The sequence below is a fragment of the Pristis pectinata genome, chromosome 17, assembly GCF_009764475.1.
Source record: "Pristis pectinata isolate sPriPec2 chromosome 17, sPriPec2.1.pri, whole genome shotgun sequence".
Lineage (NCBI taxonomy): Eukaryota > Metazoa > Chordata > Chondrichthyes > Rhinopristiformes > Pristidae > Pristis > Pristis pectinata.
In genome coordinates, this window is record NC_067421.1 from 17,175,841 (window position 1) to 17,192,550 (window position 16,710).

General features: G+C 42.1%; 1 protein-coding gene across 2 annotated transcripts in view; it reads right to left on the reverse strand.

Moving 5' to 3' along the window:
- Positions 1-13,385: 13,385 nt before the first annotated feature.
- The window catches only part of rnft2 (ring finger protein, transmembrane 2), a 32,500-nt gene continuing 29,175 nt past the window's right edge, over positions 13,386-16,710 (reverse strand). For both annotated transcript variants that reach the window (XM_052032271.1, XM_052032270.1), the window contains 2 exons: positions 15,242-15,343; positions 13,386-14,145 (listed from right to left, as the gene is read on the reverse strand). In XM_052032271.1, coding sequence (XP_051888231.1) covers positions 13,927-14,145; positions 15,242-15,343 — 321 coding nt within the window. In that variant the 3' untranslated portion in view covers positions 13,386-13,926. The remainder of the gene's footprint in view (positions 14,146-15,241; positions 15,344-16,710) is intronic.

The following is a 16,710-nucleotide window of genomic DNA, read 5'->3' on the forward strand; positions in this document are numbered from 1 at the left end:
AATGCAACCAGATAAAAGCAGAGAGTTATTTCTCAGCAGTTTACTGACACAGCAAACAGTATTTCTTTACCTTCATGAAGTTGCAGTCTCTCCTGCCTTTTTCCTTTATTCGGATGCTGCTACTTTCACACCAGCTTGGACTTTCTTACTTGGTCTGCTTTGGGCATGCACACATCATTTCTAGGCATAACCAGTCATGTGACAATGAAAATACAACCTTCCAAAACCCTAGACTTAAACTCATAGAATTTTCACTGTACAAATAAAACCATTTAATTCATAATTCATGCTAGAGAGAGTGAAATTCCAAGTCCTAGTTATGAAGGCATCGAATCCTAAACAGTGGACTATCAGGGAATCCTTGTACCAAGGTTTACTTTCTTTTTCAGAGTTGAATCATGATTAGCCGCTTCACCATTTAATAACCCCATACCATTCTCCAAATTATGTCAAGAGATACATCAAAAGATAGGTCAAATCAGAAGAAACGCTTCCTATTTGCAAGTGGTAGTATTCGAAGTACAAAATCTCCGTACAATGAAATCTCTCTTATCTGGCACATGCCATACTTGACAGGTGCTGGTTAATCAAATGTGCTGATTGATCATGGGTTTGCCCAGCCGTGCTCTCATTGTTGCTCCTCCATCGGCCCTGGTGCTCCCTCAACACTGCCCCTCCATTGATGTGGCCCTCCCTCGGCCTGGCCACTTTGTTGGTGTGATGTCTCGGCCTGGCCCCTCTCTCAGCCTGATTACTCCCTTACTGTTGCCCCTCCATTGGCCCAGCTGTTCCTTCCGCCTGATGCCTCCCTTAGCCCACCAGTTTCCTCTGATGTGCCATTTCCTCAAACAAGCCAGATTGTAAAATGCTTGGTAACAAATTGTTTACTTTATCACTTGTCTCCCATTCAACTTGGGTGGCTTTGGGAATGCTCGTTCATACTGAGGCATTGGTGGGAAAGTAAATTCTGGAAATTCTAGTCTGTGTGCATGAGGCTGCTCCTGGTATTGGTACTGGCATTGGTTTATTATTGTCACTTGTACTGAGGTACAGTGAAAAGCTTGTCTTACAAACTGATCATACAGGTCAATTCATTACACAGTGCAGTTACATTGCGTTAGTAAAAGTGCATTGACGTAGTACAGGTAAAAACAGTAACAGTACAGAGTAAAGTGTAACAGCTACAGGGAAAGTGCAGTGCAATAAGGTGAAAGGTCACAACAAGGTAGATCGTGAGGTCATAGTCCATCTCATTGTATAAGGGAATCGTTCAATAGTCTTATCACAGTGGGGTAGAAGCTGTCCTTAAGTCTGGAGCCCTCAGGCTCCTGTATCTTCTACCCGATGAAAGAGGAGAGGAGAGAAGAGGGAATGTCCTGGGTGGGTGGGGTGGGAATGTCCTTTGGGGATCTTGCACGAAGTGTTTTGCATGGAGTAGTCTCATCAAAAATCTTTGTCATTTCTTGGGCTCTTAGACCAACTTGTAGTTTTCTGCCTTCTGATTTGTCAGCTAAAATTAACAGTTTATGCATTAGTGTTTGCTATACAAATTCATGTGTGTGTGTGTGTGTGTGTGTGTGTGTCTGTCTGTGTGGATGAACTGTAGCATGCTATCTTGTTAGGAATTCCTTCTTTCTAGTGTTTGCTATGGTTTAGTTCAAAGCATTTCACTCTTAATCAGGAAATTCTGGATTCAAGTCCCACTCCAGGCTGATGCCCCTGGCGTGGTGCCAAAAGAGTCAAAGGTGCCACCTTTTGGCTGAAGGCTATGCTTGCCCTTGCAGGGGGATATGAATGATCATCTGGCAGGTGGCACATTTTGAAGAAAAAAAGAATACTACAGTTCTCCTTGGTGAACTGATCTATATTTATCGTTCATCAATGTTATTTAAATAGATTATCCAGTTGTTTCCTTCCCTTGTTGTGCATAAATTATTTCCTGCATGGGGTAGGGGTTGTGCAGGGAGTTAAATTTGAGTGCTGTGGGGGGGGGGGTGCACATTAAACACATGTTATACACATGCATACACATCCTTAATGCTTATAATGATTACTAGGACATCCGTGTCCTCAGCAGAAACCAATTTATGTACAGCAAGATAAAGTAACAGCTGGATAATTATTTCTATCCCCCAACATCCTGTGCATGCTTCTGACCACTGCATTTCCTGTACTATGTAAACTCCAGTAGTAACCATTTGGTTGCAGAGGACATCCTGAAAATGTGCCTTCAGTTCAGTGGTGAAATCTTGGAGAAGTTAAAGTAATTTTGAAGACATATTTGGAAAATTGCATTAATTATAGTTCTCCTTACTTTTACTGATAAATTCTGATTATTTGCATTTTAATATATCCTTATTAGTTCCTCTTAGTTAGCTTCTTTTAAACATCTTTCATTGTGTTTGATTCATGTTCCCTACTGCTGCTGATGAGATTTGTTGTTCATTTAGGAGTAATTAGTTTACACCAATTAGGTGCAAGTGTGCACACATGCAAACCTGATTCCCATATTGTGATGGAGTAAACGTGCTCCGAACATTAGAGCACAGCAGATCTCCAGGAGTCAATGTGTTATTTTTAAAGATTGTGGAAGAGGTCTTGCACGACAAGGTTAGGATTTTGGGAAACAGATTTAGGAAGAAGATTTCATGAGGTATTTCTTGGATTATTTCACCAATCCTGCACTTGAATAACTACAGAGAGATTAGGAAAGTGAAATCATAGCTAAAGCTACTGTGTAAAGAAAAAAAAATCAATTCTGGGAGATGATGCATCTATTTTTGCAAGGATGGGCGCTGCCTGCAAAAGATAAAAAAGAACTAAAATTCAGTCAAAATAGTTAAGTAGTTTGAATATGAAATATAATTACATTGTAAAGCCTGGTATTGAAATGTGAGCAGTGAAATGAGATGTTAAAATGTCTTTTATTTTCCTGCTTATGGAATAAACATAACCATAAGTGTATACGTTTATATATTGTTGATACCTCCGCAAGGATAACAGAAGACCTCCAGCCAACCCACAGAGAACAGACTGCTTGCAAAACTTAGGACTATAATTTTGTATAATGTTGACAGCATTTATTGATATCACTTTACAAATTGGCAGGTGATTGTGACAAAGGTAATCTATGTCCCTTCATCTTTATTCACCTATCAATAGACTTTGATATGTCCACACCATTTTTCTCCAATGTCTCAAAGATATACTGGTAGGTTAATTCTCAGTAGTGGAGGTGGGTGGCAGGACAATCAGGGGGGTGGGGGGGGGGGGGACTGTGTCACTATGCGAGATGGAATTGGTTATAGGGAAATAAGTGGGGGAATGGGACTGATGGAAATGCTCTGAGAACTGACATAGACTTGATGGGTGGAATCAGCTCCTTCTCCCTCATAAGAAAATGCAGAAATGCTCTAAAATATCTATCTCTTTGCCCAAGCTTTTAATGACAGCCCTGATATCTCCTTGTCTGGCTCAGTGATAAATTTTCTGTGATTATGCCACCATGAAGTGTGCTCAGATGTTTAACGTAATTACAAGTGCTTTCCAAAGACAAATTGTAAAACAGGCAGAAGTATTTTCAGAAGTACTAGCATGAAGATTGTAATATTTTTTCCTACATAAACATAAACTGCCTAAAATTCTTTAAAGCATTTTGGAGCCACTGTTGGAATATCGAAAATATAGCAACCAATTAGCACACAGCAAGATCTCATAAATAGAGGGAATAATGACCAAGTAACTTGCTTTGGGAAAGGAATAAATACTGGTAATGTCACTGTGGAAAAACTCCTCTTTACTACTTCAAAGTAGTGCCACAGGATATTTTGCATCCACCTGAAAGAGAAGGCAGGCTTGGCTTAAGTCTTATTCAAAAGATGGCTCTGTCGATCATTCTTCAGTGGACTGTTAGCCCAGAATTTTATTCTCAAGTCACTGAAGTGAGGTTTGAACTTAGAACTTCCTGACTTTCTAACTGAGCCATTGATTCTCAAAACATGAAGTGCGATAATAAATATATCTTGTATCTTATCTTGTATTTGTGTTAACCAAATTGATTAGGACCTGAGTGCATTAACAGTTCTATAATCAGAGAATCACTGTGGCACAGACGAGATCATGTGACCCACTGAGTCCGTGTTAGCTCCTGACAGAACAATTTCATTCCTCATTCTTTCCCTACAGTATAAATTATTTTCCCTCAGGTGCCTAACCAATTCCCTTTCCAAAGTGCTGACTATTTCCACCACCCTTCCAGGCAATGAGTTCCAGATCATAATTAATCTCCACATAAAAATGATTTTCCACCCATGCTCCCCCTGTGTCTTTTGTCCATCTCTGAACTTGACCCCCTGCACCTTGAAACATCCACTAATGGAAGCAGCTTCTCTCTATTTATCATCTCTATATCTTGCAAACTTCCTTCAAGCCTCCTGCCAACCTTGGTTCCCAGGAGAATAACTCCACCTTCTCCAGTCTAACCCTGCAGTTGAAATTCCTCATCAAGGAAAGATTCTAGAGCACCGTTAATGTACTCCCTCTTCACATCCTCCCTAAACTGTGATGACCAGAATTAAATGCAGTATTCTAGTCATGGTCTAACCATTACTTTATAGAGGTTCAATATTATCTCACTATGTTCTATGCCTCTACTTCAGAACCCCAGAATCCTATCTGTTTTACTAACTGCCCTCTCTGCATGTCTTGTCAACATTTATGCACATGTAATCTACATCCCTCCGTTCCTCTATATCCTTTAGATCCGTGACATTTAGTCTAAATCGTCTTTTTGTTTATTTCCGGCAATTTTTTAAATCACTTCAAACTTAAAAGTGCTAAATTACGCCTGCCCCTTGTCTGCCCATCCATGTCCTCCAGCGTTCTGTTATCCTATTGCCAGTTCACTGCCATTTCATGATCAGTATCAGCACATCTTGAAAATACGACGTGCACCCATATCTAAGTAATTTTTATTTTGCTGTTATATTAACAGTGCAATCGCTTTATGAGCCATCAGTTACTATGTGTGACCCATGCACTTCCAGCTGGAAACACAATGTTTTTCATCATTCCGAATAGCTCCCTGTGCTGCAAATTTCTTGGGGTTTAGATTGCCGAAAATAATTCAAGGGTTTCCTTACCTTGAATCGAAATTACTGGAGAATGTTTATCCATCCAATCCCTCTGTGTTAGAGTACCATCACTTTACCACTGTTTGAGTTAAGAAAAACTCGCCCTCTTGTGAATGATGTTTCAAATCCTGGCATCTTCCGAAGCATGACTCTTTACAGCAGAAAGGCGAGTCCCCTTCTTCGAAAATCCAATTAACTTCATTACCTTTAAACTCATTTCAACATTACCTTTAAACTCATTTATGTCCTATTCTTGTTTAAGGGGAGCTATAGCGTGCGGATGTTTTACTAAGAACTCTTCTGTCCCTACATCAGATTTACTGCATTTCAGAAGTATGTATTAGCCTTTAAACCAGCGGGGCCGCGAAATGTGCGCCGTAAATGCAAGCCTTCCTCCACCCTCCGGCTTGTACCGTGGTCAAGTCCCACTGTACATTCTCGGTCTCATTTGCAATTACGCAATCCACCCGGTAACGTTTGGGACAAAGCAATACAACCTTGTTTTAACACAGCATGCCGCACACGTGGTAGATGTTATGGTGGCTGGATTACGCAAAATGGTCACAACATTTATTTTGCAGTAGGCTTCCCCTTAATAAAGAAGCGGAGGAAGGAAGTGGAACGTCCGTCACTTTTGTTGTTCCATCTCCTTTTCTGATGCTCCAGTTAGACACCCACTTTGAAGATAAGTTTGGACTTCATCGCAGCAAGGGGTGACTTGTGAGTACCCGTAACTGTTGCAGACCTAAGGAAAATCAGCAAGTTTGCTTTAGGAACGGTGACTAGGTAGATTGGATTGAAAATTGGCTTGCCCATGGAAGACAGAGGGGTGTAATTCTGACAGGAGATCTGTGACCAGTGGTGTTCTGCAGGGATCAGCGTTGGACCTCTGTTGTTTGTGATATATATAAATGATTTGGACGAAAATGTGTGTGTGTGTGTGGGGGGGGGGGGGGGGCGCTGATGAGTAAGCTTGCAGATGACACAAGAGTTGGTGGAACTGTGGGTAGCAAAGAAGGCTGTGAAGGGATACAGCAAGATACAGATCAGTTGGAAATATGGAGAGAGAAATGGTAGGTGGAGTTAATATGGACAGGCGTGAGGTGTTGTACTTTGGGAAATCAAATGTAAAAGGAAACTATACAGTAAATGGCAGGATCCGTTGGAGAACTGATGTACAGAGGGATCTGGGTGTGCAAGTCCATAGCTCCCTAAATGCAGCAACATAAATAGGTAGTGTGGTAAAGAAGGCACAATGTATGCTTGCTTTCATCGGTCTGGGTGTTGGGTATAAAAGTTAGCAGGTCATGTTGCAGCAGTGTAAAACTTTGGTTAGGCCAAATTTGGAGTATCGTGTGCAGTTCTGGTAATCATACTATGCAAAAGATAATACTTAATAATACTTATTAGTCACATGTACTTTGAAACACACAGTGAAATGCGTCTTTTTGCGTTACTGTGCTGGGAGCAGCACACAAGTGTCGCCACTCGTCCAGCACCAACATAACATGCCCACAGCTCCTAACCTGTATCTCTTTGGAATGCGGGATCACCTGGAGGAAACCCACGCAGACAGGGGGAGAAGGTACAAACTCCTTACAGACAGCGACGGGAATTGAACTCGGGTCGCTGGTGCTGTTATGGCTTTACGCTAACTGCTACACCACCGTGCCACCCTGATGTGGAAGCTTTGGAGAAGTTGCAGAAGATGTTCACCAGGATGTTGTCTGAATTAGAGAGCATTAGCTATAAGAGAGGTTGGACAAACTTGGACTGTTTTCTCTTGAGTGTCAGAAGCTGAGGGAAGACCTGATGTATATAACATTTTGAGGGGTATAGACAGGATAGACGGAGTGTTTTTCCTAGCGTGGAAATGTCAAATACTAGAGTGCATAAGTTTTAAAAGTAAGATGGCGAAAGTTTAAAGGACATTTACAAGGCAAGTCTTTTTTTTACACAGAGAGTTGTAGGTGCCCGGAATGCGCTGCCAGAGGAGATGATAGAAGCAGACACATGGGGCAACGTTCAAGAGGCATTTAGATAGGCACATGAAGGTGCAGGGAATGGAGGGATACAGAGCGTACGCAGGCAGATGTCCACTTTAAACTGGCATCAGAGTCGGCGCTGATATCATGGGCTGAAGGGCCTGTTCCTGTGCTGTACTGTTCCATGTTCTATGAAAGGGACATTCAGGGATTGAGTGGAAGTGGGAGATGCGTTGTGGGTGGAGGATCCACCAGGTGAGGATTTTGCTCACTCATTACCACTTTCACTGGAGTCTGTGTCAATAATTAATGGTGCAGATTCGTTTCTTTTCCATTCCGGAAGATCATCTTAACCCCGAGAAAGAACGCTTTATCCGACTTGTCTTTTCCCTGCGCCCTGAGAATTGTTCTTTTTCCTTGTTCGAATGTTGACTTAAAATGGTCCCTGGCGTTTGGCTACATGTTTTCGAGAACCTGAACATGAAATCTACATGTGCTGAGAACTGGTCTGTTCCTTCTGGCAACCTAAAACCTCATTTCAAACCTTCGGCACTGGCCTACCTCTAGGACTTCGGCTTCGAAACTGTAAAAACGATGGAATCGTTTTCCATTCTAACCTGCGGCAAATCCACTCCAATTAAATATTTGCCTGAACACTTGCTAAATACTGGAACTACTGTCATGCATTCTAACTGGACATTTTTTTAAAAAAATCTTGGTTTACGGGACGTTTTTGGACTAATCCACATGAGAATTAGTCCGCTGATGAAATGTTACTATTTTAATTTTTTTTTAGTGAAATAGACATTTCTCCTGCATCTAACTCACAAGGTGAAGTGACGATATGACAAGTTCTGAGAAGGTTTTCATAAACATGGTAAAGCACCAAACGCATTCAACTCTTTTTATCGACATGCAGGAAACACAATGGGCCAAAATTTACCTCTTATGATGTATATTGTAGTCACGGATGGTGTTGTTGGTCTTCAGTCCATAACATTAGACAACAGAGTTTTTTTTTTCTAGAAAAGCTGGAAATGGATATTTTTACTTTTCATAACAATTATTTCCATTTAAGAAACACCTAGTATTGTTGTCAACAAACATCGATAGCCCTAAATCATATGTAATCATTCCCCATTCCCCATTTTAAATCCTGTTTTTCGATCTCATCTAGAAATAAATCATAACCAATTTGCAAACTTTTCATTAGTCCAACTCAAAATGTGCCTAAACATTTTCTGAAGTTCCGGTTTCCAATCCCAGGTCGGTTTCATGGTTTGGTATTATGTAAGTAAAAAAGGCCGAGTGCTGGTGCTAGACATCATAAGGTTCTCGGGTGAAACAAACGTGCAAGGCCAAGGAGCGCGAAACTCGTTTTTAGCAAAGCTGAGAATGGAAAGTACAATGTCTATTTTTCCATACAGTTTGAATAACCATTGGGTAAGTTGGTACCCACGACATATCTTCTTCACCTCTGGTGGGGATACATGAATACGTTTGCTATAAATTAAAATGTTTATTATTAAATTTATTGTCCGTGTCACGTATAAATGGAAAGGGGCATTCACATGCCACATGTGATGCCTTCACTTGCTTTGCGGGAGCATTCATAGAGTGAGCATACATTTAAATATAAACATAGTAAAGCACCAAACGCATCAACTCTTTCTGTTGAACCAGGAAGACTTCAGCTTTACGCAGCGTCTTTCACAACCTCTATCCAACCGCTTTGCCACTGCTGCGTGTTTTAATCAAAGTTACTTGTAATGTTCCTGACGGGAATCTATTTCCCCCTTCATTGCAGAAGGTCCGGGATTAACGAAAACCCAATCATTTCGATTTCGGGGATCCAGCCGTTCTGGTAATTGCACAGATCTTTATTGGGATAGAAAACATGGTCAACGCCTGCAAATTTGATATTGGATAGTCGAGAAGCTGAACGCAGCACTAACTCCTTGGTGGTTCATAACTATTGCTTGTCATAAAGTATTTGAATAAAACAATGGCAAGGAGAAAGATAAGTCCTCCAGTAAAGACATTGCACATTCCAATGCAATGACATTTACATTAACAATAAACGGAATGCTAAATTTCTGTAACATACAGTGAAATAAAAATCTAGTGGATTCTCAATGTTCAGGTAGTTTCCCGGCCAATTTTGCATGACAGCCTCATAACATTCCAAAAGCTTGCATACGTTAATGTAAATGACAGACATACTTTAAAAGTTTTTAAGATAACAGCTCTGTAACGCTTCTTGGCGATACCAAGTTGCTGTCTCAGTCAGAAAGATGTGGTTCAAACCACACAGCACAGGGCGTGGAATCACTGACACCAATACAATACCGAGGGAGGCCGAAGAGACAGGTGCGCTCCGCGCCCTGCACCTCCTACAACCCTTCGCCCACCAAACCCTCCTGCTACCTCACACGTTGTAACCCAATCTAGCACGAAGAGGTTCACTAAGTAGGAGTTCAATGTTCTTTTGATGCCTTGGCCGCAATCCACTCTCAATCGGCAGGACTATTTTACTGTTTGTGGCGGCTTGCTGTGCACGAGTTGTTTCTCTTATATAACAGTTAATGAATGCACCTCAGTAATGTATGTAACGTGTTCAATATATGCTCATGATGTGAAGGGACAAGATAAAAAAGATGTTATTTCTGTCTGCTTGCCTTATGCTTTGAGTTTGAGTACTAGAAATATAAGGTTACATCACATAAACACTCAATATATTCTGTGACTATGTTTTGATGATCATGTTGAAGAATGTGTCATGTCATTATCCGTAGAGTAAGGGTGTCCAACTTGTAATCCTAAAGGCCTTGGCTTGGCAAACGCAAGCTACTTGGTCTTCTATATAATTTTACTGGTCTGTTTTACTTTATTTAGACATCATAGTGTTATACAGCACGGAAACAGGCCCTTCGGCCCAAACTGGTCCATGCCGACCAAGATACCCCATTCAGCTAGTCCCATTTGCCCAGCACTTAGCCCAAAGCCTTCTAAACCTTTCCAACCCATGTACCTGTCCAAGTGTCTTTTAAAAGCTGTTGTTGTACCTGCCTCAACCACTTCCTCTGGCAGCTCATTTAGATCTGATGGAATCGGAGCTTTGCAAAGGAGTACTTTTACTGATGCTGCCTGAGTCGTGGGTATTTTCAAAGTGGGAAGATCAGAACTTAAAACGTCCAGAAATAATGTCAGGTTTTTTTCTCGGCCCCACCAACACAAACGCAATGGCAACTTTGAACAAATGGAAGGTGTTTCCTCTCCACCATCAACAATACCATACATGATAGCTGACACGGAGCAGAGTTATATATCCCCCGTCTGTAATGTGCTTTCGCACTTAATACAACTTACTCCCAATAATTGGGTGTTTTCACCCCCTCGGTTGCCACATAACCCATTCCTCTCGCTTGCCTGTTTTAAAATATCATATCAAAATGAGTGAAGTTTTGTGCCCGTGAGTACATCGTTAAAGACTGGATCTGGACTACCCAAACTAATTTCACCCTCGGTTATTATAATCAGAAAGAGAGACAGAGAGAGTGGGGGAGAGAGGGGGTGAGGGGGGCGGGATGGTGGGACAGAGAAAGAGAGAGAGGTCAGTAAATGACATAGGGTTGGATTCAGAGTAGGAATCCTATAAAAAGGAGTCGGGAAAAGGAGAAGGAAATTGTCACTTTTAATCCTGAGATTTTTAAGGAGGAGGAACACGTAACGATTTATAAGGCGCGCAAGCAGATTCTGCAGCAGAAATTGCGAGGATTAACTGAGAGAAACGGGAAAAATAAAAGAAAAGGTGGATCTATTCTTGAAATTTGGGATTAAGTCTTTTATTGCCGTTCACAGCTTCCCCACCCAAAGTCGCTTTTATAATAAATTGACCTGCATTCTAAAGTGTCAAACAGTCGTGCGTCAATCACTCAGTGTAGCAATTAGTCCTTCCAATATCCTCTAAAAAACACGAAACTTACTAACTCCAACTCTATTGAAAAATGTCTTGTATCCGCCCTGTAATAGTTACCAATTGAACTGAAATACATTGAATTGAAATACATAAAGCAAACTTTGCTAAATGTGCATTGGAACTGTGAGAGAACTTTTGCCATTTGATTTCACGCTTGGTTAGTTTTGACAACAGGGTTCTGCAGAGAATGTGACAAATTTGCAGGTATAAATTCCTAATACGACTCTAGGGAAAAAATTAGCCATCTGCCCCCAGTATCTTTTGGAGAAGATATTTATTTTCATTCTGTAATTTAAATGTAGTTTCTTTACAAGAAATGAGGAAAACATATTAAAACTATATCTAGTATATGTATTAAATACCGTTTTAAAACTTGTAGCAAATATGCGTTAGAAAGTATTTCCGAAACTTTCACGATCTTTGATCTGTAACGACAAATTAGCCCAGGAATCCAATTCGAGGAGCACGAAGAATAAAAATAAAGGGGAACTCGCCGCAGCAAGATCATACCTTTCCTGTAATTTCTGGAAGCCCGGAGGAACAACTACTTAGATAACAGGTCCAGCAACTAAACGGTTAAGAATTACCTTCCAACACAAGCTGAACACGGGGGGAGAGAGATGATGTAAATCCCTCGGAACGCCATGTGACACTTGGAGGCAGCTTTAATTAATAATAGAGCTCCTACCGACGGACGCACTGACTTTTGAGGTTTTCGGTAGTTGCAGTTGGTTAGCAATGTGTCAGCAAGCAGACGATGTGGACAGGACGGTGTGCTTGTGCGCCTCGGGCCGGCCAGACGAACGCTGCTCCGAAGTGCAAGAGGTCGCCCGAAGGTTGAGGATTATAGGGGACCATTTGCAAGAAAGGGTACAGAGGAAAGCCGCTGACAGGAACAGGCTCCACACAAACGTCAGCAACAGGCACCTTTACACCATTTGCACGCTGGTCCATGTCACAGCGCTCCTCATACTCATCAGAAACAAACACCTGTAGGAAGTTTGACCACCTGGGATCTGGACTTCAACAGGTAAGAGGAGCCGTCGGCTTTTCGATCGCCCAATACTGTGATTAAGCACAATCAAACTAGAGTACTTGATCTTCTCCCATAAGTGAACTGACCACTAATGATTCGAGATGTTGAATCAATTTTTTAACACTAACATTGATAAAATTTATCTTTCCCTTGGAATATGATATTTGAAACTAGAATTCTCATCTTTTAAATATGAAAATATCTGTGGCATTCTCTATAGCTTTGACATCAGTCTTCGTTTGTTCATTTTGATTGAAAGACGTGTAAATCCAAAGATCTCGCTTTATTTTAAATGAGCCTCTCACCAACTCCCGCTTCACCAGTTTCTGTGTGGCACCGAGTCACACTGAGGAAAGTCTTGGGCACCATTGAGAGAGCTGATCTCAGCTGGACTAGTTAAGGGATGATTCAGTTGGCCTGGCCACCGCCATCTCTGAGCTGATGGTGAAAATCAGCCAGCCTTCCTTTTGATCCACAGCCAGTCAGCCCAGCTGCACCCGTGTATGTGTGTGTTGTGTGTGGTTCTGAGGATCGTGCTGAGTTGGGGAGGTCTTCCATCAGCCCACCAAATCACACTAACCCATGTCCACTTGGGCGGTAAAGTATGCCAGTGGAACTCACACTGCGCGGGCTACATCCCAAGGAGAGGAAAAGAAAAATTAGGGAGAAATGGAAGGGTGGTGGGTGAAATTTAAGACGATGTTAGTTCAGGGATATTTACTAATTAACTTGTGTTGTTTGTGAGCAATATTTTGGGCTCCGTTTAACTTCTAAGCCTTCCTAAAAACATTCGTTCTAGAACTTAAGATGTAACTGGGGAAGTACTTCCCCTCTCTTTCTCCAAGGGGCGGAATTGAAAGGGAACTGTTCTCTTCTGGAAATGACTCAAATATTACTTGTATTTTCAAAAGCTCCATAAATAACAAACGGCGCTCGAGAAGTTCGTTTCCTGTGCTTCATTGAAGAGGTGTTGCATGATATACTGAGGCCACGATAGTTACAAAACAAAAACTTCCATAAATCTTGCGACAGAATACTTTTATTCAATATGTAAACAGCACCGGAATGAATTTTCTTCTCCCACTTTGCAGGTGACAGGTGGACTGTCTGTCATTCGATCGACGCAATAAAGGTCGGGGCGTTGCTCTGGAGTGAACTCAGCCCCAAACTTGGGCCGAACAAACTACCGGAATGCGGAGGGCGGTGGACCCGGAAAAACATTTGCACCGTTTACATTTATCAAAACATCAGAGCAAATTTTTTTTTAAAAATGCATGTTTTTAAAATGTGGAGTGCAACATTTGTTACCACAACTTTATACCAGTTGAATAGAGTCGCTGATTCTAATGCATGCAACTGTGTGTACAAGAGTTTTTTTTCTAAAAGAAAGTTGTTTTTAGAGTCTTACTGTAAATAATCTTAACAATGTTGGTCATGTTTTTAGCCCGGTGTTTCATAGAATGGTACACTTGAACCTTTAAATAAACGTTTCATAACCAGCAAAAGCGCTCCAGGATCTTTTACATTACCTCAAATCACATTTGAGTGAAAACAAATACTTAATGAAGGTTACCCTCCACAAACCACAGGGATCAAACAGCCACCTTAAATACTTAACTACAAGATGAAGAATGATATTGAAATACACTATTTCCATTGTTTTTTTAAAAAAATTTATCGTTTTTAAACATAAATGCAGTGAAACAGCTAATAACACGAGATGTTTAAACATTTACTTGAAGGTAGAGCAATTTCTTCACACTAAGCTGGGTCTCAGCTACTGCGCAGCCAAATTCACGCATATCCGCAGGGTTGCCGAAGCTTAGGAATTCTCGGTGGTGAGAACCGAGCGCCGACGATCGATCTCACCCGCGATTCAATACACCTGGAAGTGAGCCCGAAGTGGTCCCGTCCTTCCAGCAGCGCACGGTTTCGGTGACAGAGGGTTCGGCACAATGGACAGCTCCTCTCCCGGTCGAACCACAGGCAGGCGCACTCGTCGCAGAAGACGTGCTGGCATTGGAGCAGCGATAGAGAGAGAGAACAGAACGCAGAGAGAGAAAAAAATCAATAACATCCCCAAATGACAGGAGTGTACCTGTAACTCGACGTAAGGTCACCGTATCACGCCACAAGAAGTCCGCGCTGTTGATCACCCGACCACGGGTCAACGATCAATTCTCTTTTCAGCAAAGGGATTAGTTTTGGAGGGTCTTGAGGGGGAGGTGTGGAGTGTAAGATATCTGTTCTCTGCCAAAATGCACATCTTCAAACAGCTCGTGAATTATATGTCCAATGCACCTTCACATTACAATTAAAATCTATGTATTGCATGTCTAATCATGTCGCCTTGGATACACGTTGGAGGCTACATGTGAACACACAGCACTCTACCTGTAGCCTCAGAACTATAGCGCTTGGATAACATCCTATGCTTTTACACCGCAGTTGGGCGCCACGTATCTTCCAAACTAAAGCCAGACCTCCAATCACCAAAATAATACTGCGCTGGCAATACCCAGCAGATCAGGCAGCATCTGTGGAGAGAAGAACGTTATTTTTTTGTTTCAGGTCGATAAACCTTATGGAAGGTCATCCAGCTGAAACCTGCTGTGATTCTCCCTTCAGAGAGCCCCCTGACCCGCTGAATGTTCCCCTTCGCCCTGTGTTGTGCACTCCAACAGGGATGGCGCTTCGGCTATGTTCCTCCCCCCACCCGCACCCCCTTTCCAAAATTACAAAGGGCATATTTTAAGAACATTGTCTTGCGTTTCCCAATGTAACGCGCCAATGATTGCCAATCCCCACCCCCACCTCACCTCACCGACGGGGCCGGTGTCTAGTGAGCTCGCCCATTACTAACATTCACATCGAACGCTTACCTTGATCAGGGGATCAAAACCATCAAGTTTTACTGAGGGAAATTCTAGATCAATGACAGACTTGCAGATTATCCAGGGAAGGGTTGGTCTGCGCGCGCGCGCGCGCACACACACACACACACACACACACACACACACACACACACACACACACACACACACACACACACACACACACACACACACACACACCCTTTCTCTAAAAGCCTCATTGTCCTCTCCCCTACCTGGCAAATCAGCATTACAGGTTCTCGAAATTCGGCCTGACAGATCGGACAGATATCTCCAGCTTCGCTGCACTGCTGGCTGGTCGCTCGCACACCACAGCTCTGCCAGAAGAGAAGGCAATCGCAATGAGAATCACAGCTTTAATATTGCTAATTTCCATTAAAAAGAAAACAGATGCAGATTGTGCCAATACCAAGGCTTTAATGTACAAAGCGCTCTTATTCTGGATCTCTCGTGTTTTTATAGTTTTTTTTCCTGTCCTCTGGCAGCTTTTGACAATGTGTTTGAGCGGCTGATGATGTGAATACCACAGTAAACCAAAGGTCCAAATACGAAATAAAATCCAAAAACAAAATCTGACGAAGTGAGCTGACATAATGTTAACTGTGCTGCTCGAACACCAAGGAGACCCTTCCATAATTTTGAAGTCAGCGCTATGTAACCTGATTACAATAGAATCCACATTCAACCCCATAATGTTAACGCTCCTCTGGAATTGAAGATTACATCAGTAGCTGTAAAATTCATGCGGCTTTTATTCTCAGACATCAATTATGTTGTAAAGTTCCACACTTTTTTGTAATGATAGCTATTTTGACTTGATACATTTTTTTTCTTGGCCCCACTTAAAATTTATTTTCTTCTTCTTGATTATGTCTTTACTTACCACACTCCGAGTCCTTGTAAGGACAGAAGTGACCTGCTCTCAGGCATTTTGCCAATTCCATTTATCATCTCCCCGTAGCCGCTCTGAGGAGATGGTGGCAATTGCTTTACATGAGTGGCTTTCTAGGCCGCTTCTGAGAGCATCAAAAGTCAATCACACAGCGAGAGACTGAAACTATCTGCCGCCAGTTCTGGTAGAGACCGTATATTATATTTGAGAACGGTTGCAGCACAGAAGGGAGATCCTTCGGCCCATAGAGTTCATGCCGGATAAAGCAATCCAGCCCAGGTTTCCTTTCCTCAAGGATATTAGTATACCAGCTGGGGTTTTTACAACAATCTGTCAGCTTTCATTGCTGTTGTTATGCTGCCAGCCTCACAAATTACTCGATTTACTGAATTCACTTTCATAATGAGACTTGAGCTCCTGACCCCTTGAGTTTCCATTCCAATCCTCTACCCACTATGTTCCCAGACTTGTAGTCATTTGCTCCAAATGGAGAGTAACATAACTGATCCCAAACTGGGAGAACACAGTTTACTCCGCGTTGGTTGAAATCACGTTCTCAAGAACTTTGCCGATGCCCTTTCACTGACCATCAGACTGTGCCTGTGTCCATTCATTAACCATCGGAGCTCTGCCTGTGTCTTTTCACTGACCATCAGACTGTGCCTGTGTCCATTCATTAACCATCGGAGCGCCGCCTGACCTTCACTGACCATCAGACTGTGCCTGTGTCCATTTCCTGACAATCAAACTCTGCCTGTGTCCATTCATTAACCATCGGAGCTCTGCCTGTGT